Below are 26,786 nucleotides of genomic sequence, written 5' to 3' on the forward strand. Positions count from 1 at the left end.
TATAGGAGCCAAAACGCATGCTAAAGTGCCCCTTTTCCCTTTTCGCCCCATCCCTTCAAAAAGTCTGTGCGGGCCACTGTCTGTGTGACACAATGTGACACTGGTTTGGAGAAGTTCCAGTTTATCTTGGAAACAACTTGAATAATTATTTTTCTCTGTTATTGTTGTTGTTGTTTTATTGTCAACATGTTTACACTTATTATTGATAAGATGGAGATGTTTTGCAGTTGAAGTAATCCTGTGCAAATAAGTGAAAAAATGCGAAAAACACTGTTGGATGCTCAGCACATGTTGGAGATGTTTTAGGATTACTATTAGCAGTAGGTTGCGACAGTGATGATGTGATGAGTGTTAATATACTGAAATGACATGAACAGCTGTTGTGCTTCATTTGTTCAGGTGTGAGCCTCTCGTGTTTGGGTCTGGATGGAAGGGGGGGGGGGGCTGCCTGGAGTTATTGGCAGCGGAGTTGTGAATGTCAGCTCATTCATCTACATCAAGCTCACAAAACCAGCAGCCAAGGTGAAACGCTTTTTCCTGCACGAGCGTCTGTTTAGGGAAAAAATAAAAGACGGGAAAAAACTTCGCTTTCTTCATCCTCTCTGCGCCTCGGACCAATCTCCTTTCGTTGTATTTGTCTTTTCCTGCCTTTTCTCCCCATCTCGTCCCTCCCCCCTGGAGCGAGTGTCTCCCCGCTTGTGTTGTGGGCGCGTGTTATAAAGCGCAAAGCCCCGCCGCTCTCTTCACATCGGAGCGCTTCGACCGCTGCGCGCGCCAGCTACCAGACAATCAGGACCTGAACCTGCTCACAGCTATGACCCTGCCGCTCTCTCTACCTGGATTTACTCTCAACTAACCGCTCTGTTTCGCCCCCACCCCGTCCGCCACCATCACCATCATCACCACCACCCGCAGCAGAAGCAGCAGTAGCAGCCTCCTCACCGGCTCCTCCGTCCTGCCCCCACCACACACTCCAACTCTCATATTTTGTTCTGCGGTCATGGGGTGCGGTGTGTCCTTTTTGCCTGGGCTGTTGAGGGGCTCGACCGTGCTGTGAAGCGGACATCAGGTGGATTTATGGTCCTCAAAGCCGCAACTACAAGCCGAAGGAAACTAGTGGAACTTTGAGCTCCGGGAGGATGCAGGTGACGCGTTGGTGCGCCGTGTTCCTCCTGACGCCTGCACTTTGCCTGGTGAGTTCCATTCTCCTGCTAAGCCTATACTTCCAGCTCAACTTTCACCACTCACACTGCTCTGACAAACAGTCTAAAACGCCATAATTGTTATGTTTTCCTCACTATGAGCTCACTTTACCCGGTGCGCATTTCCAAACGCGTACACTGTGACTGGAGAGACGTGGCTCGAAGGTTATTTCACTGTGTGGCGCAGTGTATAAAATGTCAAGTGTGATTCTAACTTTATCTTAACTCTTGTTTTTATATTTACATAATGAAATGAAACGTGCACTAGGTGGGTCTTCCCTGTGCGCAATACCGCTGTGCGTAAAATGCAGTTAGTTCATGAGGAAAGCGCTTCCTCCACGCAGGGAAACAGTGTGATTTTCGAAGGTTTCAACGTTGATGTTTGAATACTAAATACACGCGGTGCCTAAACAGCGATCTGTGAACAGCACACAGGCAGTGAAACGGTCTCACGGGGGCGCAATAGCAAATCAAAGTGGCCGTCACACTGCACAGCGGGTTAGACCGGGACCCAATGACAGAGACCAGTTGGACCCTGGTGTGACTGGATAGATTACCAGGCAAGCACAAGAGGAAACACGCGTTATAATGAATCTGCCTTTTCGGTTTGGTTAAGCTGCCCTCAGTGTTTAAAAAAACTCAGATGAAAGTGTTCCGCTTTAAACATTCAAATATATCCTGATACACACTTTAGTTGAAGTGCTTTAGTACAAATATAGTGTCTGAACTGACCCACCGAGAGAGGTTTTTACTGTCAGTTATTCTAACATCGACCCTATGATCAGGACACAACACAAACAGATAGAAGAAAAGAAAAAACGGAGGAACTTGATCCTCTTTACACTTTAAATTATAAACTTTTAGATCCTGTGGAATCAGGCCTGGAAACAGAGAAAGTGTAAACCCGGTTCTTCTCCATTTACACACGCAAGATTCTAAATGTTGTGTTTAATTTAATTGGATCATGTTTACTAGAATAGGTTCAATATTCTGCTATTCTATATTTTATAAATAAAATAACTCATCTGGTGGATTTAAGCTCACTGCCAACAGGTGTAATCTGTAATCACTTCAAAATCTGAATTTTTGACCTTATAAAATGAATATGAGCGAAAAACACACGTGAGTTATGACTTACTAGTTTCTCCTGACATTTCAATAACTCCTCAATGCAATCCCGCAGATTATACACGTGTTTGACTCATCTTCAGTAGTATTAAAGTCTGTATGCGCGGTGGCTTTAGTGACCTCATCATTTATCTAAAATCTCACACCCAGCCCGGGGACATGGAGCTCCCCAAGGTGCTGAAAGTCTTTAAATAGAACCGATATGCTTTAAGGACTCATCACAGGAATACAACCAGGCCTCCAAATAATAATAACAATAATAATAAAAAACTGTTTTATCTGAAAAAAAAATACATTTTTAAAACCAACCTCAAAATGAAACCTAATGATTGGGGCCGATGTTGTACTGTTTGTCCTGTTTTGACGCCATTCTCAACTTAGAAATCTACATAAAACCTAAATGAAATGCTTGCTTTTTTAGAAACACATTGATGAAAAAACCCACAAACGTTTAAATAAAAATCCTCCATGATTTATCCAAATTCGGACCACTCCTGATATCCCCTGGGGCTCTCTTTTCTCAATTCAATTTTTCCAAGCTTGATTTCCATTATAGAAATTATGACAATACAAACACGCCCATTTCATTTAGTAAAGTCAAATTCCTAACTGGCGAGGGAAAGGTGTGTTTTTTAACTAAAGCGCACTGGGGATGAAAAATCTACTCGGCTTTTCCAATAAACCCTGTCCGCCGTGTTCAGTTGTGTAGCTGTAGAAGAAAAAAAAGCACACAGACAAAGCCATCTCACCCAGAGTAAACGGAGGTTATTGTGCAGCCCGTTAACAGTCAGCCTTATCCACAGCGGCGGGGATTAGAGCCCAACTTTGATGGTTTTATGCCGTGTTAAAGGCTCTTGTCTCCGTTTAAGCCTCTTGTCTGAGAGCCGCGCCTTGACCCCGATAACAGTACAGCAGCCCAGGTAAATATAGAGCACAGAGCGGGACCATCACCTGTGGGGATTTAATTAACCTGCCTGCTATGATTCCTGGACGGCACAATTCCATCTGGGTTATCATGGTTTTTTATTCATACTTCATTTAATGGACCTTCTGTACATTTAATTCACAGCACTTAACACGGATAAAAGGTTAAAGGTGTTCAATCCAGCTTATTGTTTTATACTTCCCTGCTTCATAACGCTGTAATTCATATTCAAACTGTGCCTAGAATTTGAATTGTGGTCCATGATTTTCCCCTTTAAAATAAGCTGTCATACGTCTCTTATTTATCCCATATCATTTGTTGTGTGTTTAGGTGAACATGTATCTACCTATTTGTACAGAAAGGGGAACGAATCATTCTGAAAGAAAATATTTCACTTCTAGAATGAATATTAGTTTGATTTGGACCCCCCTTTTTTGCTGAAAATCCACTCGTTTCATTTCATATTTCAGATAAATTCGGCTGTGGTTTAAATGTCTATTCCTATTTCATATGCCTAACTCCCACTGTCTCTTTAATCTTTGTTTGGCATTTTTACATTTTACACACACATTCGTGTTGTTTATTTAACAGCTGTCTACACTTGGTGAATTTACCACATTATGTGGCTCTGCATTATTTGCTCTTATAGTATTTTTAAACTTGATTATCTTTGTTGTATAATTATTTGTAGTGACTCTTTTCCACGGAGGAATGGTTTAATTTCATCCCATCAGTTTCCTCTTATATGAAGTCAGACTGCGGGGAGGATTTAAGGATTTGAGCCATGTTGACACTGCTGACAGGGTTGTTTTTTTGTTTTAAATGGCAGATGTGGTTCTGTCTGGGCCTCGGTGCAGCATTGTGACTCGAAGTCACTCCCCCCTCTCCCTCCTCTCTCCCCTGGGAGTAGCAGACGCAGTGGACCGCCCGTGACAGTCATAGCAGTCACATTAAAGTGTTATTATCAAACGGTGCAAATGGGGCCTGCGGTGTCAAACGGTCTGCACGGTGGGGAGGAAAGAAAGTCCCACTGAGATCACTACAGCACAGCTCACACAGTGTGAACCCTCGAAAACCCCCACCCCACCCCACCTCCACCTCCACCTCCAACTCACCACTCCCCCTCTTCAGCACGAAGGCCTCTAAATGAGCTCCTGCAAATAAAATAAAAAAATCTTTTCACTGAGCTCTTTGAAGCTGAAATCAAGAGCGGAGTCGGTATTAATTCAGTTCTATTGCAAAGGCTTTCACGCAAATGCCCACATGCTGTGTGACTGAAAACACACACACACACAGATACGGGATACATGTCCTCAGACAAGCACGTTGTGTGGTCATCAAGTGGGAGCCGTGGAGAGTGTGGAGTGTTGTGTTTTCCAGCCCAGATGTCTACTGAGTGAACATTTCTCCAGCTCAACCTTTGGGCTACTTAGCTTTTAATGCAGCGAAGAGGCGTCACTTTAGAGCCCCCCCCCCCCCCCCCCCCCCAGACCACCATCTCTACCTCAGCTCAGTCCGGTTGCCCAGCTCTGTTACAGTCTGTTACAGTCTGTTACAGAGTCCGCTGCCTCTAAAGACGCTGACAATTGGTCCCCAGTCTGAGAGGGTACTCCATACGAAGCGTGGAAATACGTCGGGGGGGGGGGGGGGGGGGGGTCGGGGATGGGGGTGAGGGCGCTTGAGCATGAAGACCCTTAAAATGATGATTTACTAATATAACAGTTCAGTAAAATGATGATTTACTAATATAACAGTTAAATAAATGCTGATTTACTAATATAACAGTTCAGTAGAATGATGATTTACTGATATAACAGTTCAGTAAAATGATGATTTACTAATATAACAGTTAAAATGATGATTCAATAATATAACAGTTCAGTAAAATGATAATTTACTAATATAACAGTTAAAATGATGATTTACTAATATAACAGTTCAGTAAAATGATGATTTACTAATAAAACAATTCATACATATGTATGCATACACACACATAACTGCATATACAGAGTAATATAAACACACACACACACACACACACACACACACACACACACACACACACACACACACACACACACACACACACACACACACACACACACACACACACACACACACACACACACACACACACACACACACACACACACACACACACACACACACACACACACAAAAAGGGGTTGCTACACTATGTTAAGGGGAGTTCATCTTCAAAGTACGACAGAAACGGTTGCCAGACTTTACAATAGCTATGGGTAGTGCCCCGGGCAGTGTATTTAAGTTGTTCAAGTTAAATAAATAAAATTAGAAAACACTCTTTTACACATTTCATTTTTCAAGTATTTTATTCACACAAGAGTATACTGAAACAGGCTTCACCATGGTTTTAGTTCACACAGACTATACATTTATGAAATTAGCACAAAACATGCTATATTTTGATATATATATAGGATAAGAAATTACTTATATGGAATAGAAGATTTTGGCCATATAAACCATATCAGCCAGCCCTAGTGTATATATATATATATATATATAAATATATAATATCATATAATATATATAATGTGCATTTAAGGGATCCTTTAAAAAAGGCTTCTTAAACTCAAGCATTCAATTACAAATTAGACTATTGGCTGAAATATGATTATTTATCTAAATCTATCATATTGATATGATCATCAGCTTTTAACCTCCACTGTGGATCTCATCCCCAGTGATGTCTTAGTCAGGGCTGCAACTAATGATTCTTTCTGATGTGTTTTACTTAAGTGATGAATCATTCTGTCTTTAAGGGTCCGAAAAAAATTGTGATAAGTAGCCATTAGTGGAACATGATGTCTTCAAATGAAATGTTCTGCCTCCAGAGCCCACAGATTCACTTTACAGATACTAATGGAAAGCAAATCATCACTAAAGGCTGGAGCCAGAGTGTGTCATTTTTGCTTGGAAATTACTGAAAATATTAATCAATTGTCAAAATACTTCCTGATTCATTTTCTGTTGACTGACAAATTCAACTCATTGTTTCAGCTCTCTGTTGTATGTAGTAGTTACTAAATGTTCTCTTGTGATTATCTGCACATGGGTGCAGATCCAGGGGTGGACATGTCCCCCCCATTTCTGAAAAACATGAATTGTGACACCCAATAAAAATACCCTAAATTATTCAAAAATGTAACAAATGTATTTTCAGACTTTACATTCTTCAAATTTTAACTTCCCATCTAGAAAGAAATGATTGAAATGATGGAACAAATAATGTTTGACCAATCTATTTCTGACTCCACATCCATCTCTGCTCTGCTCCACCTAAACACAAATGAACGGGAGTTTCTTACACAGACGCTGATGATCAGCAGGCTTTAAAAAAGGATTCATATTTTCATATTCATCCATATAATTTAATCATGCATAAAGTAGTCCCATACACTGGGAGAAGAACTTGGGCTGAGGAGACTTTACATGAAGACCCTTAAAATAATGATTTATTAATATAACAGTTCAGTAAAATTATGATTTATTAATATAACAGTTCAGTAAAATGATGATTTACTAATAAAACAGTTAAAATGATGATTTACTAACATAACAGTTAAGTAAGCAGTGATACTCTGTTGGCTGTTTAGGACAAAGGTGATCACAGTCAAGTTGTGATTTATGGTGGCATGGTGTGAGTTACACACAGGCAAAAAACAAAACAAGAAATCAAATACTTTTGATTTCCTGACATCTGCACATGTGCATCATCTGACATCAGCCAGAATTTTAAAACTAGAAAATTTGATTTTATGATAATATAGTCATCAAAGATAACAAGAAATAAAAAGGTATTTTATATGAATTATGTCACAACTCTAAGTGAAACTGCTGACCTTTGACCAATCATAGTGCTGCTGTGAGTCTGTGCAGGAAGATTGATGGTGAGCAACTTTGAATTGACACGTCAAGGTGACCTGGTCTGGTAGTGCTGTACGCTGCGTGAACTGTAACCTGTGTGCTCCTGTGTCTGAGTCCTGGGCAGTCTGATGTGAGGCCCTCCTCCCCAGGCGGCCGCACACTCACACAAACAGCCTAGGCACTTGACCTTGGTGTTTGGCCATAAAGCCGATGATATAAGCACCTACTGTGGCGTCTGGGATCGGCACTTTGGGCTCCTGGTTTATTTTTCTTCCCTGAATGCATCATTGCAGGGGTGACTATTTAGTTGGGGGGGGGGGGGGGGGGGGGGGGGACGGGACGGGACTGAGGGACATCTGTCTCTGGATCTTTCACCGGGTTTAATTGGAGAGGGATCTCCCTCAAATATTCCCAGCACAACCTCCTAGTCTGACTTTGCAGTCTGAATGTCATCAGTATGTGTGTCTGTGTGTGTGTGTGTGTGGAGGCTATGTTTGAGGCGGTAGGCGTGTGTGATTAATGACTACAGCCTCTATTCTCTCTTCCACACACCGCTCCAGATTTTCAATCGCATTCACAGTTCAGAGGTCAAAGCTGGAGCAGATCGTTGAAGGGCGTCGTTCTCAGAAAATCCAGCCCAGCTCACGACCCGGGTTTGATCCTGAGGGAAGCCCCCCCCCCACCACCACCACCACCACCGCACACACAGACACACACACACACACACACACACACACACACACACACACACACACACACACACACACACACACACACACACACACACACAGACACACACACACACACACACACACACACACACACACTTCCCTCTCCACATAGAGCAATCCGTTTATGACGAGGAGTGTGGCTCCTTTATAGCAGCACTTTGAAGCAGAGAGAGAGCGGTAGAGAGAAGTGTCTCTGAAGGGACTTGATAACCCCGTCCAACCTGCTTTACATTTCCAGGTCCTTCTCTGATTCTGGAGTCCGCCGTGAGCCCGAGTGAGCGAGCGGCCCTCTCCAACACTCTCTCATATCTACATTCAGTCAGATTTCCAGGCGCCTGTGTCCTGTTGAAGGAGTATTTAAGACGTAACATCAACATTGTTTCTCCTCTATGACAGTAAAATAAATATCCTTGAGTTGTGGACAAATTATGACATCTGAGGATTTGGGAAACACTGATCCCCCACTTTCTGACATTTCATAAACCAAACAACCAATCGATTAATCAAGAAAATGATCTTCAGAGGAATGAAATGAATGGTTAGTAGCAGCTCTAGTCTGCAGAAGTTCTTGTTCTGTACTCTCTGTCCTCTAAAAGGATTCTTATCTCTCCACAGTGAACAGAATTTCATCCTCGCTGCTATAATCATAACATTTATTTTTTATTTTCTTGTGTTTGTTTATTACATAAGTCTAACTCAAACAGCTGATTGTCATAGTCAAGTGTCATAGTTGTGTTTTTGCGTAGGAATGCGTTGAGAAATTGTAGTGCCAAAGGGCTGTCACAGTTGTGAAAATATTCAAAATATAGTGTACACAACTGATGTTGATGTCTTTTAGGTGGTCCTTTATTTAATATGACTAAAGTCTGTTTCCCTGCCCCCGTCCACAGCAGCTTGTGTGTGTGTGTGTCCTTCTGTCTGCTTCTCCAAACTGACAGCCTACTAACTGTCATCTACTGTAGGTAACACTGACTATGGATAAGTGCGGCACACAAGTAGTCCAGTCATTGTAAGACAAATTACAAGAAGTACTTATGGTGCGTTCCAGTTGTACTCGGAAGTCGGGATTTCCGAGCCCCCAGTCTGAACTTTCGAGTAGAACAACCCCCAAGGTCGGATTTCCGACTCGGAACATCGGACGATCCACAGGACCCCCGAGATGACATTAAAAGATGGCTGCCCCGCTTATAAACGGTAAAGAAGCTCCTGTAATATTCCTTTTACACTTTTTTTTATTTGTTGTCACAATAAGTCAGCCATAAACATAGTATTTTTATATGTATATATATATATATGGAAATGCTGTCATTGTGGGATTTACATTTTTCATGTGTATATGCGAACTACAAAGCAGGCCGTGCTAACAACAGCTAACCGTAGCCTGGTAGTTTCAGTTGGTGTTTTTTCTGACTTTGTAACGGAAAACGCTGATAAATCGTTTGACGTCATTCCCAGCTCTGACTTCAGACTTCCGAGGTAAATGGAACGCACCATTAAAACCAGCCTTAATGTTCCTCATACTTGGGATGCAATGGAATGGATTTCACTCCTGTAGATGACTGAGAACTATAAATGTATCCTGCACAAGATACAAAATTACACAATAGACAAATACATTATTTTAGCTACCTTTTGTCTTCTGTGTTCTCCTGTCTCCTGTTCTTATCTCAGACTCATCCAACAGAAACAGTCCCACAGACCCAGCCCCAAAGCCCATCTCTGCAATGATCCCTCAGGAAGGCTGCTTTAAAGTTCTTCTTCTGCCTCCATTTATTAATGCTCATGGGTCAACTAAATGGGTTCATACACACCTTAACATTAAGTCTGTTACTGTTATATGTCAAAAAGATTCAACAGAACATTTTCACCATACCCAATGTTTAGATCCGTTGTGGATTTTATGAAAATTAGCATATATGTAATTAGATTATGCCACGTTTGTGAACAAACAAAAAAAAAAAAACTTGAAACACATTTTTTGTTTGTTTTGTGGTAAATAATCAACTCAGCAATTTTCATGGTGATATCTGAAGGTTTCTTTTGAGAAAAATAATGAATAGTTGAATCATAGGGTATAGTTGGGTAATTTTAGAAACTTTCCCCTATTAGGATTCTTCAGGGCTTTTTTTTCCTGACTCAGGACATATTGAGAATACACAATCATTTGAGTTTGATTCTGTTGCAATTTATCAACCTTTTTTCATAAAATGACTGGACTATCCCACTTCCAAAAAGCCAAACTATTCCTTTAAAGCAATGCTTATCAATATTATTAATATCAACAGTGAATCAAATGACTGTGTTATACAGTATGTGGTCTGTTTTAAAGACCGAGAATCGTTTCTCTTCACAGAGCCTTTGAGCATCTTTCAGCTCATTGTCTCAGGTTTACGGCCTGCAGCCACAGCACTGAAACGTTTCATCAAAAAAGCTCTGATAAACTCAGTGCACTCAACCTGCCCAGCACCAACAGCAGACCACTGAACATATCAATGTTTTTAGAAAACTAGAAAATCTCTCTCAGGAGTCTGTGGAGACCAAACAGACAGAAATGCAGGTGGATATTAGACTATTTCATCAGGTGTTCAGATGAATGTTTCTCTGTGTGCTTGGTGTGTAAATAAACAACAATTTGCTCACACATTAGCCTTAACAGCTTTATTTAGCGGTATGTCAATGTTGGGTTTTCAGCTTGTTCTGCTACCCCCACATGACCAGATTCATTAATGCAGCTGTTAGTGTTCAGGTTTGTTTCTTTGCATATTTATGAGGTCCACTAGTAGCCTAAATAACATACTGAATATGATCAACTTTAGTGCCATCAAACCCCCAAATGTCCCCTCACTGTGGTTTGACAAGATATGAATAGTGTTCCAAACCATCAAAAGTATAAACAACACATGAAACATTCTTTCAGATTATTTTTTACAATTGATTTCATTTCATTTTAATTCAATCACGTTTAAATTGAAAGTACTTATTCTGATATTTTTCTGTTGTTCTGACAATGAGCCGTGCAGTCCAAATCATCAGTAATGTGATCTAACGTGAGCATGAGTGTGTGTAATGCCGATGGCTTCACTGGTGACTGGGTCCATTTTCCACATTTGGTCTGAACAGAGTCTGGCTCCACCTCACTGATTCCTCTCCAATGATGGTCTGTAAAATCTGCTCCACAGCGTTTCTCTCACTCTTATCTGTGACATGTTGGCAGCTTCTCTTTACAGTTGTTCTGTTCTGTTTTACCCCTTATCCTCCCAGTTTGGAAAGTCCAGTTCCACACATGTGCTTCCTCTGATGGACATGACGTACACTGTATGTTTTGGGAGCATTCTTCACTTTGTTAGATAGTGGAGATGAAAGGAAAATGATATAACAGATAATAGGGATGACATGCAAGCCAGCATACAACAATTTCATGACCATCTATGCCTTCAGATGTTTTTCTTTAAACTGATAAAACTGAGGTTTCAAGTGAAATTCCCTTAAAGTATAATTCCGGCGTAAAAATGTTTTTTTTTGACACACATGAAATAAGCCATTGAGGCAGTTTATTTCGTGTATGAACTATTAACTATTAACCATTAACTATGAATGTCCGGCTGTTAGTGACTGTTAGTGAGCAGTTCATGTAAAAAAAAAAATGTCTTGATGGTTTATTTGATATATGTAAGTGTCAAAAAAGACCACGGGATGATTTTAGGCTGGATTTACACTTTAATACACATCACCCACACACCAAAGAGAAAGTCCCTTATATATATCAGACATTTTGAGAACGCCCCCCATGGCGTTGTTGTCTGGATAGCAAGTTGCCAAGAAGGTCGCAAAAAGTAGTGAGAAAGTGGCGCCTGTGAGTGCTTTGGGACGGAGAAGGGGCTCCCAGCAGCACCCTCTGCTTGTTGAGGACACTAACTGCAGAGTGATTGGTGCATCAAAGTCTTAAACAGCACTAAAGTCTCCACTAACACCAGAAACAGGGACACATTTCTCTCTAGGATGGAGGAGGATTTGGGAAGTCTCCAGATTTGGAGAGCTCTCTCTGGGCACTGAAGAATGGCTCCAAAAAAGTGAACAGAAAGCTCAGTATGTCAGGTGCAATGCTTTCAATGCACTCAAGCTCACCGCGGGTCTCCAGCTGCTATGTCTGGCCTTCTAGTGAAGCATGATGGTATCAAGTAAATGAAGTATTTTCAGTAGCAGCTTTGGGCAGGTGTTTTTTTTCCCTGTTAAACAGAAAGTTCATCATAGTGGTGTGAGAAAATACCAATGCACTTGATGACTTTTTTAATGAATAGTTTTGCAAAGATTTGTGGCAGACAGTGGTCCATTCTGTGTTGTAATGTCTCTTCAGCTATTTGACTCTTCCACTTCATAGACATAGCCACTAGAAAGTGAGAAGTACCTCTTGATCTGCTAATAATAAATAAATAAAATAAAAAGAAAATCCCTTTTGATTTGTACAAAATTAGTTTTATTCCATCACATTGAAACATGTTTTATTTAAAAGTCTTAGCTGTGTGATCCTTCAGGGGTTTGTATTATTCTTTTTTGTATTAAGATACTGTTAAAACTCCCATTTTATGGAATTCTTCTATTTTAAGAAAAATGTCGTTGGTTGAAATTGAGACTAATGATTTTAGTTCTTCTTTCAGAGTGACCAAGTCCCATAATATCCGTATATTAAGGAGATTAAGTGTTTCAGTTCCAGTTGTTCAGTCTGAATTCAGGCATTGATTGTGGTGAAAACATACTGTCGGAGTAATACTGTCTGTGCTCTGGTACTGAATGGATACTATCCAGCTGGTGGATTTGGAGTTTTAAAGTGATGGATTGCCCTGCTTTATAACCTGATGATGGGCTTGACTGACCAGTGAAACAGAGTAGGCTGAGATGCTGCACTCTGAAATAGTGGAAATGGAGAGGAGGAGGAGGATGCTTCCCTCCACTGCGTCGGCAGTGACGGATCTGCCATCGGAGCCCACGTCTGCTGCACAGTCCGACAGTCACGCAATGGGAATTACCAGCTATGTCCGTTATCTTCTGCTTTAGATCTTTCCGGCAGGTTTCAGTGACTGGTCATGCGGGCGCTGTCGCCCCACTCCAGAGACATGTATGGATGACTTTTTAAAAAATCAATGAGTGATGAACATTCATGTGAGCACCCCCTTCCAAGGTTTGGACCAATATATTGGCTGACAATATTGGACTATTTCTGTAGGAGGGAAATCATTGCAGTGGAATGTGGAAAGGTTTTACTCAACAGTGTAAAATCTGCAATGAACCCAGCTTTGCCCTGTCTAAAGAGCTGGTTTCACTGGAGAGTTTTACTATCAAATGCTCAAATGCAAGTGCTGTCTCAGTAGGTTTTTCACCCTGAAATTGATAAAAAAATCCCTGAGCAGACCACTGTTTACTTGAAATATTCTGAGCAGAAACGTATTAAATTTAATCCAAAAACCCATGTTGGAGAAATTTGCTCCATCTATCCAGTAATTTCCAATTAAGTAATGATTAATGAAAAACAAATACAAATTAAACCACCACTACTGTATTTGTGAGACTTTACAATGTTGTCCTATGCTTCAATAGTCATTGAAACTGAAAATAATTTTTACAAGCAAGTACAAGTTTTTGAATCAGCTAACTTTAGGCTTAATTGGTGTCAGAAAGCTATGTTGCCATGGTAATTAATGCCACAGACCAAACCCACAGGAATGGAGTTGGATAGAAAGGACATTTCCATTCCAATCCACATAGCAAAATGGCCAGAGCGACTGCCATTTTTATGTGTACTAACTTCTGTAAAAACTTCCATATACTGTAAACCGACTTGTGCCATGTAAAACAGTGATATAAGTGAAGGTGAAAACAGAAAGCAACATCTTTTCAAATGTGGCTTGTATTGTGTGTAGGGTTGTGTCGGGGTGGCTGAGTTAGAGAGCTAGCAGGAAACAGAAATACATGTGACAACAAACAATTTTAAAGTAAAAGTCTCTGTATGTTAAGAAGGGGGCTAATATAATGGTAGGGGAAACACTGGCCACGTATTAATGCTGCATTAGCTGCAGAAAAAGAGCCGAACAGCAGGCTGAGCCTAACAATCCCTGCTCATCACTCTTGAGGACATTTTGTTTTGTACTAGTCAAATAACCATGGTAAACAGCTCAGTGTCCTTTCTACTCGCTTGAATGTTCTATGACCAAACCAGTATTAAGGAGTTTTTGTTCTAAATCTATCACAGTTCCAAATCTATCAACAACGAAAACGAATCTTACTGTAATTAATAACAGATAAATCACAGTGAAATTCATTTTTACTGTTCCTGTTTGTTCAGTACAGCCTGTAACACTTAAATTCCATCGCTGCTGCCTCAGAGCATGGGGAGACTTCATTGATTTTTATAGACTTGTTTTATAGAGTGTGCACTTAATATCAGTGTTACTGTAGTATCCAATAAATACCCCCCTCTGCACCAATTACATGTTAACATGTTGTTTGTCCATGTCCTTTGGAAGGGTTTTCTGATTTGCTGCTCCTAACAGAAAGACAACATCAGTTGTTATCAGTTGTTGTTCTGCCCGTATTACACAGTTGTCCGGCAGATGAAATTATTAACAGCCAAAATGTTTATTGAGAAGTGTGCCGAATACATTAATTACACTACTATGTAACTATGTTAGCCACCTTAAAATAACATTAAATAATAAAATAATAATTTTTGGAATTTGGGGTAGGGTCTACATAAGCCTATTTGCCTGATAATTCCGGCAAACTTTTTTGCAGGGAATGTTGGCAGAGAGTGGCCTCGTGCCTGAACCGTAGTCTAGTGCTATTGTTACACAAGTGCTGACAATAGTTGACTGTGTTTTACTCTGAGCTTAGATCATAGCGTTTGTATTAAATCTGTGTTTCAATGTGGGCTATTAGCCGGCTGTTAAGTCTGACGTGACACCCTTTCAAAATAAGATTTCCGGGTCCAAACGCATCGTTGAAACAAAACAGACAACAACGGCTGAACGTGAACAATTACGATCACATCTTTCGTCAGCTTTCTTTTTCATCAATAAGAAAGAGGTCAAATTATGTTGTTTTTTAAAAAACTCAGATCTGTTCAAATGGGGAACACGGCAAAGCTGTGTTGTAGAAATATGAGGCTCAGAACGGCTTGGACCCAGCATTCATATTTTGAAAGGGTGTGACGTCACGTCTTAACAGCCGTAGAGCTACAAATGTCCACTAGTTATGTGGTAGTTAACCCTCAACGGCACTATGGTTAAGGTTTGGTTAGTTTCAGCAATAAAACGACTTGGTAAGGTTTAGAGACAGATCATGGTTTAGGTTTAAATAAATACTTTGATCAGGTTAAGAAACCTTTGTTGTCGCGGCTAAAAAAATTATGCCATTGTGGTCATGCTGGCAAAAATGTTGGCTGTCAGTCTAAAACAGGTAACGAACGGCGGCCTCCTATTGAGTCTGATGTTTTGTTGATCTCCTCCCTCTGTGTATCTTGTTTCTCTAACAATCACCTGACTTCCTCTTTTGCTCCTGTCATATTTATTATATTTATGTCACTTGCTGAAATAACTGATGCTGCCATAACTTACTACCACTTAATACAAATTCCTGAGCTTCCCCCTTTTATGGGTAAGGTTTGGTTAGGTTCAGGCACAAAACTACTTGGTCAAGCTGAGTGAAAGATTGTGTGGTTGTTAGGGAGCAAGATGCTAACAATGATCCAAGGCCTTCTCCCTAAGAGTTTTTGAGCAAGCCGCTGGAAGTGCACAGGCCTCTGAAGTCAATTTGAGGCCATTGTGGCCAAACACTGGAATTGCTACTACTGGGTTACTCACGTGATGCCCTCTGGCCAAAAAATACTTATCCCGATTGATCTGAGGCACCCAGCAGTGTGCTGGACTTTGAAGCTAATTCAACATAGTAGCCAAACAGTGGAATTACAACTTACTTGTTGGTCACATGATGCCATTGGGCCCAGAAATAATTTGACCTACTGACTTACATGGTGAAAGAGATGTCTTTAAATCAGTGAATACATTTTTTGAGCATCATAACCACCCTACAAAATGATTAATTTCACTATCAGATTTGATCCATTCTGTCCGTCATTTCGAGAGTCTAAAGGTGCCGCATGACCAAACAATTGAATCCCCATTCAAGTTAAACCAGAAGCCTCTAGAGCACCTGCCCAATGGGCCCAGCAATGCGGAAGTATGGTGGAGGTAGTGCTGATCATTCAGGTAGCTTTTGCCCAGTAAGTAAAACTGGCTTGAATGAACGGGGCTTTGCCTCCAATGCTATATGCACTTAAATGCAATATATTTTTGCACTGTGCTGAACGTTCCCGCCCGGCCCGTAGTACTGACAAACAGGACGCAACATGAGAGAAATGAAACCGATGAGAGATGATGAGTTGTTGCTGGGTTCAGTGTGTGACATTTGAGTCCTAAAAATGATCAAGTGAAAACATGGACAAGGGCACGGTTGTGTAAAAATTCGTTAGCACAGACAACACTGAATATGCTGCAGCTAAATTAGCACAGACAGCGCTTAACATGCTGCAGCTAACGTTAGCACAGACAACCTGAACATGCTGCAGCTAACGTTAGCACAGACAACGCTGAACATGCTGCAGCTAACGTTAGCACAGACAACACTCCTGAGGGACTGTCATCAGTTGATGGATCATTTTTGTTTCTGTTTTTGAAAACTTGGAGAAAAAGCTTCCTATGTTAAACTGTTTATTTTATGCCAAGGATATTATTCTAAATATTTTTGCAATGTTAGTTTTCCAGTTTTCTTGAATATACCGTACTAAGCACTGTTTTATTTTTTATAACCCAAAACAAATTTGTTTCAGACGTAAAACTTTACAAAAAGTTAGTGCTCACTGATAAAAATAAACACATTTTGTTGTTTAAACTAATTTTTGTTTATTCATTGATTAAGACAATGTTGATTCTTGTGTTAAATATTGATATGCGATTAAGCGTGATTAATGAATTACAAAGCCTCTTATTAATTAGATTTATTTTTTTAATTGTGTCCTACCACTATTTTATACGTAAATTCACGTTACACAAACGGCAAATATCCTTTGCTTAGCTTTGCCTTGACGCTGTTAGCATGTCATACACTTCATTGATCTGATTGGATTGGCCCGTATGTTGGTGATAGAAGGATGGTTGATCCTATCAGCAACCAGTATTTTCGCCCTTCCCAAAAGATGTATATGCTGAGCAAATGCAAATCATTCAAAGCAATCTATCTGGCAGAGTCAGGTTAAGCTATCTGAACCAATATTTTAACCAGCCACATACCAACCTACCAAAACGGATCCAGTACTTGCGGAAATATAATAGTGGTCCTGGATATTCAGTGACTTTGGGCTGCTGTTATCAGACAAACTAAGTTTTGGTGTAGTCTCAAGTGGGCTGGTTGTTTAATGCTGCAGTTACCTATGTCTGTGCTCCTTCTCCACTCTTCATATCAGAGCACAGCAAAATCCTGCCATTAAATCTCCAAAGCAGCAACTCTGGTCAACTTTCTGACTTTGTAGTTGAATTGACAGAAATGTGAGATGTGGAAGATAACAGGAAAAAGGAAAGTGGAGGGTTGGCGTGTGAGTGACTTTTATGCTCAGTCTGCTTTACAAGTACAGTATGCCAATTTGTTGTCCTCACCCACACGTCTTTCAGGCCGGCTGTTTGTGCTGTTGCCATCACTCCGAGCAAACAAGCTGATGTATAATGCAGCCGAGGAGAAGCAGAAATCAAATTGTAAACAGATATGTTTTTTAAGAGGAACAAATGATAAAGTCAGATTTGACAACAAAGTGACAACCTGTGTGTTATTCTTCTTCCCTTCTGTGCACGTAGATAGTACAAAAGGTAGGCTGTTGACATGAATAAGATACTACTAGAAGAAAGATACTTAAAGGTGCCCTATTATGCTAGTTTTCAGGGTCATATCTGTATTTGTCGGGTCATCTACAATAGGTTGACATGCTTTGATCTTTAAAAAACACATATTTCTCATATTGTCTATTAAAGCAGCACCCATGCCCCCCCCCCCCACACACACACACACAGAAAAAACAACAAAAAACAGCCCAGTGTGCTCTGATTGGTCGGCTGGTCTTCACTGCTGTGATTGGTCAACTGTTTATGTTCCGTACTGGGAAATGTTATTCCCCTTACCATATACGGAATCAGTTACATCAGCAGCTGAAAACACTGTCTATATGGAAGCTAGCCACGTTAGCTGCACAACATAATAATGTAGCTTTAATAGCTTTAACAGGTTGACTTCCAAAATAAACACCAAAACAGCATAAAAGTGGCCGAACTCACAGTTTACAGTTTGAGCCTGTGTGTAGCAGCATGACCAATAGGAAAGTCAGGATTCTTCTATGGAGACAAATTCTGGAAATTCAGAGAAATCTCTGATAACGACCAACACCCCAGAGTTCAGAGCCAACCCAGATGGTCAGCAGGGCTCACATCTAAATGCAAGTACTTCATCATTTGACACTTTGGTATTATTTAACATGACTATAAAACATTATAACACTTATAAGTCAGAAAAGATGGAAAAGCAGAATAGGTCCTCTTTAAGAAAGTGTTGACAACGTTTTTATTGAGGGTAAAAAAGCCTCCGATGGTGAAGACAAAGGTTGATTTACACAAAGACGCTAACGAAAATGTCCAGAGAGACGGCGAGACTTGTGAGGACCGGCGGGAAAATCGAAAAGTATATCTTGTGGGTAGGGTTGCCAACTGTTCCTTGAAAAACAGAATCATCCCGTATTCAGAAACAAAAGTATGCGTCAGGTTTGGGTCAAATAATTTAAAAAAATTGCTTCACACATACAAAAAAGGGCTGAAAGGATTCATTACGCCAGGAAGGGTGAAGGCAAATTTGCAGGCCTTATTTTTTTTCAGGGAGTTGGTAACCCTACTTGTGGCACCCAAACAGATAGAAACTGCCCTGGTAGTTGCTAATCCACAGCCTGATGTTGTTAAGTTATTATAAGGCTGAACATATTAATGCGATTATTTATTATGGTTTAGGGATTATGATCACTGTCATCAGACGATTTTAATATCATCAAAAACAGACCCTCCTGAGTAATAAATCTCACAATGACAAGCATTAAGTTAATTAAAGCTGCATTAGTTGAAATTTTGTGTTTTTTTGTGTTTTTGTGTTAGCAAAAGTTTCCTGTCAATGTGCTGTAAAGTAGCCATAAAAAAGCTCAGTAAAGCAGAGGGTGTCTGCAGTTGGGCAATATGATACATGAACACATTATCTGTGACAGGGAGTAATTACAGTATAATTCATCTCTCTCTTTCTCTCTCTCTCTCCCTCTCTCTCTCTCTCTCTCTCTCTCTCTCTCTATATATATATATATATATATATATATATATACTGTATATAAATAAACTGTATAAAATATGCAAATGAAAATATTCATAAACACTTTTCTATAAAATAAAGTTTTAAGAAGGGATTTAAAGGTTGTGGCATTTGTGATCTCAATAGGCATTGGGGTGTTCCCCCAGACTGTCCTTTAGGGTTGATCACAGAAGGCATAAAGTATATTGAAAATGTAAATCTGAGATTACGGCCCTGATCTATGGATGCATCACTATTGCTGATATCTAAGTGCAACTTACTATGACTGAGAAAGAAGCAGAAATGTGATTTGTTTTGGAAGTGGAAAAGCACTGTAGAGAGTGAAGAGGAATAAGTCATTTTAAGCTAATTATAAAATTACAAAAAAGTGTAACGTGAGTGAATAATTGCTCTTATTGATTACACAACAGTTACCGTGTATCAGTGAGCTGCACCCTGCTTGGTAATGGGCTGCAGCTCTTTTCAGTGGCTGTTACGGGCTTACTTTTTCAGGACACACACCCCCGGGTGGCACTGTTGGGCGTGCCAACAAAATTATGGATTGTAACTTTAATTCATTTTACTGCAAACACACTGAAATGCAGCTTATCGTGGACCACTAATCAATACCTTACACCACAGACCTTTGTGTCCTTTTTTCTACTTGGAGTGAGGGCTGCGGTGATGATGGAATAGACCAATCACAGGCCTTATCAGCTCCCCAATGCTGCGAATGACAGGGCTTCATTACATACAGCAGCCCTGGAGATTGTGGCCGTATTGATTTTCAGAATTACAATTCTATTTTTTTGCCTGTGGATGGTTTCTTGTCCCGGAGGACTGCAGAGAAAACAGCCACGAGGAGCATCTGTCTGTGGCTGTCAGCTGTCAATCATGTGTCAGCGAGATGAGAGTCATCCTTTAGAGAGGCGTTGCAGCGGAGAAAGGCGAGGATGAAGAGGAGGGAGCCTTCATTCCTCCCTTATCTCTCTTTCTCATTTACCGCTCCTCTCTGTCTCCTTGTCCGGTTCTCTCACTCTCCCTGACTTTCTATTCTCCACACTCTCCCCTCACATGAATAACTCTTCTTATCAAACTGACCCTCGACTTCAAACGCTCCCTTCCTTTTCTGGGAATCAGATGTGCTTCTCCTTATTGTTGGCCATTTTCTAGATTTCTTTCCCTCTTATCATTCCAATGCCATCAATTTGTGTTTTTCTACCTGAGGAAGAGAATGAATTTCATGCAGGGTCTTGTTCAAATATACAGTGTAAACATACTTGCTTGAATGTCCCTGTTTACTGTCAGCCACTCTCAGTAAAAACAGACAGAATTCAGATCTGCGCTGTAGAGGACTGATTAAAGCTGTGGGACTATTGCAGGTGATGAAGACACTGCAGCAGACAGAGAGACCATCAGTCAGCGGCACCTTTAACCCGTCAGTTCCCCCCACCATTCTGATGGAAGGTTGAATATGTAGAATCTCTATTAAAAGACATTTGGGTATCATTCCTAAACCTTTAAAAAAAACAATACACCCACAAAATGGGTTTTCCATAATAAAATATCTTTAGTCTGAATTTATATATATTTTTTAATTTGACGGGTTTGACAATGACTTTCTGTCCCGTTGTGTCTCCATTGTAGCAGCCAATAGCGTTGGGCGTTGCTGGTTGCCTGTTGTTGGGTGCAGCTACTGTAGGCTGGCACTGGGTGAAATGGAGTTTGCCAATCCTGCAGCTGCTTCGGAGCCTCAGTGAAGGGGGCGTTATTTGTCCCAGCAGCTGAGTGAGCGGAGACGGGCAACAACCAGAGTCACTATAGGCCGAGCATTCACTCCATGGACTGAGAGAAAGGAGAGAAACGCCATTAAAACGCACGCCAAAATGGCTACGTTTCTCCTTGATCGCTAACATCACTTTCATCTTTACTTAGCTGGAATGGCTAACACTAACGGCTATTGCTAACTGTCAGTCAAACTCCTCTAATAATTGTTTTTATGGTGCAATTTGCCAGAGGGGATGGGTTCAAACAGACTCAAACAGACTCCGGTCTCCTGTAGGCTGCTGGGCCGGGCCTGACTCCAAGTTTGAAGCCGGTCTTGAATAACTAACATTAAATACTGTCAAAATAATTGATTAGTCCAAATGAGTTGTTACCCTGAATGATTCATCACTTGACATGGAGCAGACTGACCGCTTGACACATCCGGCAACAAACCTGGCAACCTGACTGCTGGAATAATTATTATATGTATATATACATATATATATATATATATATATATATATACATATATATATATATATATATACATAATATTGTCATCTGACTCCACCCAAAAGCACAAACTCATTTGACTGGATGTCTATAAGTCAATCGCAGTTCAACATCATCTAAAGTGGACTGCAGTAAAACTCACCCTCTTTCAGCAAACATAGTCGAGTGTGAGGAGGAAGCGTACGGCACATTTGAATCAATCAATCATGTTGGTAAAGTACATCATTTGTGTTTAAACTGTGTTTAAGTAAACATAATATTATTTATTATTTATACATGTAAAAATATCATGTGAAAGAAAGATTTATAGTTTTGACAGAGCCCATCAGCCCATTGGAATGGACATGGAATCTGAATGTCAACAGAATAAAGACATGAATAGGGGAATACTGTTTAAATTTATTCGGATTGGATTCCTAATGATACAGTCAGCTAATAATGCATACTTTTGATTATCTCAGCCTGTCGTCATCCACTGTTTGTACATATAACCATGAAACGTAATGCACTGCAATTAATATGTAGTAGAAAGTATGTATTGAACAAAAAAGTAAATCAGGTGACGTAGTATAACAGCGCTAAACTCCATGTAAGAATCAGTGACTTTCTTTTAAAACACTTTTTTAAACACACTTTTATAGACTTCCTTTTATGTGGTGTTGTCTTTTTATTTGATTTTTATTTATTTAATGTACTTATTGACTTACTAATTGTATTTCTCTTGTTTTTCATTTGTTGTTTTTACTGCCTGTTAAAGTGTCCTACTGTTAATCTCGACTTGTTGATGTTTATATGGACTTCTATGTGATTTTTGTCTTTGCCCTGTCAAAGCACTTTGTAAACGTTTGTTTTTAAAGGTGATATATTAAAAAGTTATTATTATTATTATTATTATGTATGGATGAGAAAAGGGGTGGGGGACGGGTCCCAAAATACAGGCCTTTCTAATGGGGAACCGGTGTTCATGTCCTGGAAGCCAAACCACAACCGTTTTTCTAATCCTAACCATAAACCTGTCATATTTTGTAAGATATCACACACATTTTTTTTTCATCAATAATTTAGAGAAATAATGCAAAAACAAATATCCAGTGTGTTTTAAAACATCACATTATTCATCAGTAAGTGTTCTACAATCATGGAAAATAATCCACCCATGATGATTGAAAAAGCGGTCTTTTTTTTTATTTTTTACTATGGTTTCTCCTGTTCAGATTCTTCGCCCATTGGAATTAACAAAAAAGAGCTGAGAGTTTAGAATAGAAATCCACCATCCCAATATTTTTTGGGTTCTGAATGGGTTAATCCAGCATACACTGCTGTCATGTTTGTCTGCTAACACAGAGCCTGTTTGGTTTGTGTATCAGTGTTTTGTCAGTGTGGCAGCTTATGTTGCAGTACGGGTCAGAAATGCAGCTCATGAGCAGCTGAAATTCCATCAAGTCTGCTGCTGGTGTGTGCACCATAACTCTGTCACAGACGGTTCGATTACCAAGTGCTAATTTGCATGAATTTGCTTTTAAGGCGGTGGAGTTGGGCTCTTTAGTTATGACTGATTTAAGCAAAGATTAAGATATGTACTGTGGTTTAACAAAATCATCTTAAGTCGAGGCCAACTTACAAGCTCTTTACACAGATGTTTACTGCTTTCAGGGATGGCCATAATAATAACACTGGAGATCAACATTAGAGAATTAAGTATAAATACTTGATTTATTCTGAAATATTGGTATTTTGTATTGTTTTCTACAATGCTTTCTTCTCTAGGATTCAAAAATGAACGGGAAGTGTAGAGGCCACAGCTTTGAATGACATCAGCACATCTGCGCCCACAGGACATCACTAGTTTCTCACACTGCTCTGGTTTGATCATGGTCCATTCTTCTATGGATCAGTGGTAGAGTGGGTCGTCCTCCAGCGAGATTGGCTGTTCCATCCCCAGCTCCCCCGGTCCGCATGTCGAAGTGTCCTTGGGCATGACACTGAACCCCAAATTGCTCCTCGTGCTGCACATGGGTGTGTAAATGTGGTGTGAATGGTTAGATTAGATGGTATGTACATCTGTCCACTGCCATCAGTGTGAGTGAATGTGACAAATAGAGTGAAAGCGCCTTGAGTAGTCAGAAGACTAGAAAGGCGCTAAGTCCATTTACCATTCTCCAATCTCTTCCACTATTCGGTAACTTTGTTGCTGAGGATTTTCCAGAGATTCTCTATTTTTGAATCCTATGGCCCTAAGAAAACAAATCTTCTCTTCTGACACAATGGTTACTTTTCTCTAATTTTGCTCATAGTTTTTTTTTCACAAAATAAAGGTCTTTGTTGAAGTGCCTGGGTTATTTAAAAAAACATGCTAGTACAGAAGTGGTATAAAAATAACAATATTGGATTTCCAGTGTATATACTGTATATATATATATATATATATATATATATAGTGAGAGAGAGAGAGAGAGAGAGAGAGATCAGCGGCAAAAAAGATGTAAATATTTCATAATGGGTTAATTTTTTTCTTTCCATTCAAATTGACTGATAATCTAATAAGTAACCTCTGATAGTAAAAATCACAATTCTTAAGAGACCTTTTTTTAAAGGAAAAATCATGGGTTTATTATTTTTCTTTGTGAATGTTAAACTCATATCAGTGAATAATGGGATGCTTTAAAACACATTGTACTGTATATCTACGTATGTTGCATTATTTTAACACATTTGAATTAAATAATAAGGGGTCAGTTCTGAGTTTAAAGTTCTGTACAGTATCATAAAGATGCATTTCCCTATTTTCTTTCCCTTCCTTTCATTTCCCAGTGATTCAGATGTGCCTTGTGCTCCCTCCTCATGGTCGACCGTGCTTGTTGAAAAAGGGGGTGTGGCTCTACTGCAGTTCACTTTACATATTGTGGTACACTGTGACTGGGTCCAGTTAAATCCGTATGTGCATTTGGGTGGAGTCAGATGACAGTAAGCACATATCTAAAAAAGTTTATTGGAATGGTCAGGGGATCTGAATGGGATAAGTATTTTAACAGGTTTCTGAAATGAAATAAATCCAAATCCCAAAGAAAATACCCATGCTGTGATTGTCAGATATGAAAGCTGTTGCCCTGGTCGGGAAGTTGTCGTAACTGAATGAAAAGTTGCTGTTGGCTGCTGGAAACAGGTGTGATACAGAGTACAGAAGTGTGTCCTGTCGTTCTATGCGGCTCATGTCTCTTCCCGCGTCTCTCATTCCGTGTATGCTCCAGCATTTATCAAATCAATTACTGCTGATGGGAGTTCTTCCTAACAGGTAGTGAGGTGTCTGCACTAATTCATCCTGTCGCTTTGATGGATTCGCTCGCCTCTCTGAGTGTCGGGCCTGCAGCTCGGGGGGGCTGGAGGGGGCGGGGCCCATCTATCAGGCCTTACAAGCCATTACTTAAAACATTAGCTGCTCAGAGAGCGGCTCCACCAAGATGATGTACAAGAGATTTCTGTGTTTGAGCGTGGACAGAGACAGGGCATGGTAGGATTATCACACGGGCACGGGGCCTCAGACTGCCAGGGGGCCTCCTGGGCCAGGGTTGGGCTTGTTACTCAAAAAATGTCATTTATTATTTGTTACTTGTTACTCTTTTCAAAAGTAATGTTATTACAGTAATTCATTACAAAATTCATCACTAAATTCACATTCCACATGTCTGCCTCTGTGTGAATGTCAGGGTAATGGCTTCAAAGCACGGCTAAGGCTTCAAACCAGCAGTGTTTTCTACAGTCTATGAATTCATAAAAGTTACAGGCTGGATGAAAAGCACGCTTGTCTCAAACTGATAACAGTAATGTCATTTCTGTAATATTATTTCTACTTGTTACTGGGGAAAGTAATGTGTTACCAGCAACTAAACTAGTGCTCATCACTGGTGTTTACGGTGTGATATGACCACTAGGGCCCCCAGGCCCCTGTGGATTCATCAAGCACAACACCTGGGCCCCTTGGTACATACAGTATATGCTTAAAATGAGAGACTGAGCCACTGGTTGGCATGCTACAATATGATGACAGTATACAACATTCCCCACTTCATTCTACATCACAGTTTGAAGGAGGTGATATTATTGCAAACCATTAGACCAAGCACTGAAATAATAATAATAATAATAATTAATAATACTTAATTAATAATATTTATATAGTGCTTTTCAGTTACCTAAAGACGCTTACAATGACATAACAACAAAAAACAAAAACAGGAAGGAAAGGGGTAATGACAGTAGGGCGGGACAAGCAAAAGACAGCACAAAAGTAAACAGAAGCTACAGAAGTTACAATTAGGGGCAGGGTGGCGAGGAGGGATTGGAGAATGCAGGTGGGCGGTGGGTCTGATGGGAGAGTGGAGAGCAGAATGGAAAGGTGAGGGAAGGGAACAGGGTAAGTTGGTTAGGGGTAGGGGAGGTCAAAAGCTTGGGCAAAGAGGAAGGTTTATAGGAGGGATTTAAATGTGGGGAGTGAGGGAGAGTCGAGGACAGGTTGGGGGAGGGGGTTTTCATAGTCGGGGTGCTGATATGGAGAAGGCTCGGTCGCCGAAGCTTTTCAGTCTGGAGGGTGGAACGGTCAGGGTGAGAGTGGAGGAGGGCACGGGAGGGGAGATGGGGGAGGAGGAATCCACTTCATAATGCAAAGACTGGACTAGACAAGATGTAATGTAATGTAATGTTAAGATGCAGTATTAATAAGATCCAAGCTGGGGGGGATTTGCCCCGGGGCCTCACTGGACCATGATCCGGCCCTGACCTAAGAGAGTCAGAGATAGCAGTCTGAGTGATGCAGTGAGAATATGTATGAACCAGGAGAGGCCCTCATTTGAACGGTTCCCAAGTGCAAAGGGTAAACCTCAGAATTTCTCACCTTACAGTTGTTAGATCAACTGCCCAGAGGTTGTTCCTTACATTTGAATTATTTTTGCAATTGCATTTATATATACATGTGGTTCACTTTGAACTGCACTTACACGTATGAAGCAGTGGCGTGCAGTGAGGGTTGGGGTTGGGGAGGCACTGACTCACAAGTCAGATTTACAAACATACAGTAGGATGCCAATAGGATAGGAGGAGAGAATAGGATGCTGAAAACCATTTTAAAACACCAGTGCAACTGTATATTGCAGTATATCTTACCTTTACTGTAAATGACTATATATTGCAGTATATCTT

At 40.3% G+C, this 26,786-nt stretch overlaps 1 protein-coding gene across 1 annotated transcript in view; it reads left to right on the forward strand.

Annotated features, from left to right (window-relative positions):
- Nucleotides 1-1,139: 1,139 nt before the first annotated feature.
- The window catches only part of LOC310955319 (neurexophilin-1), a gene marked incomplete at both ends in the record, with an annotated part of 79,610 nt that continues 53,963 nt past the window's right edge, over nucleotides 1,140-26,786 (forward strand). The window contains one exon of the mRNA XM_083925132.1: nucleotides 1,140-1,193. Coding sequence (XP_083781258.1) covers nucleotides 1,140-1,193 — 54 coding nt within the window. The remainder of the gene's footprint in view (nucleotides 1,194-26,786) is intronic.

This window comes from Echiichthys vipera (assembly GCF_963691815.1).
Source record: "Echiichthys vipera genome assembly, chromosome: 13".
Classification (NCBI taxonomy): Eukaryota; Metazoa; Chordata; class Actinopteri; order Perciformes; family Trachinidae; genus Echiichthys; species Echiichthys vipera.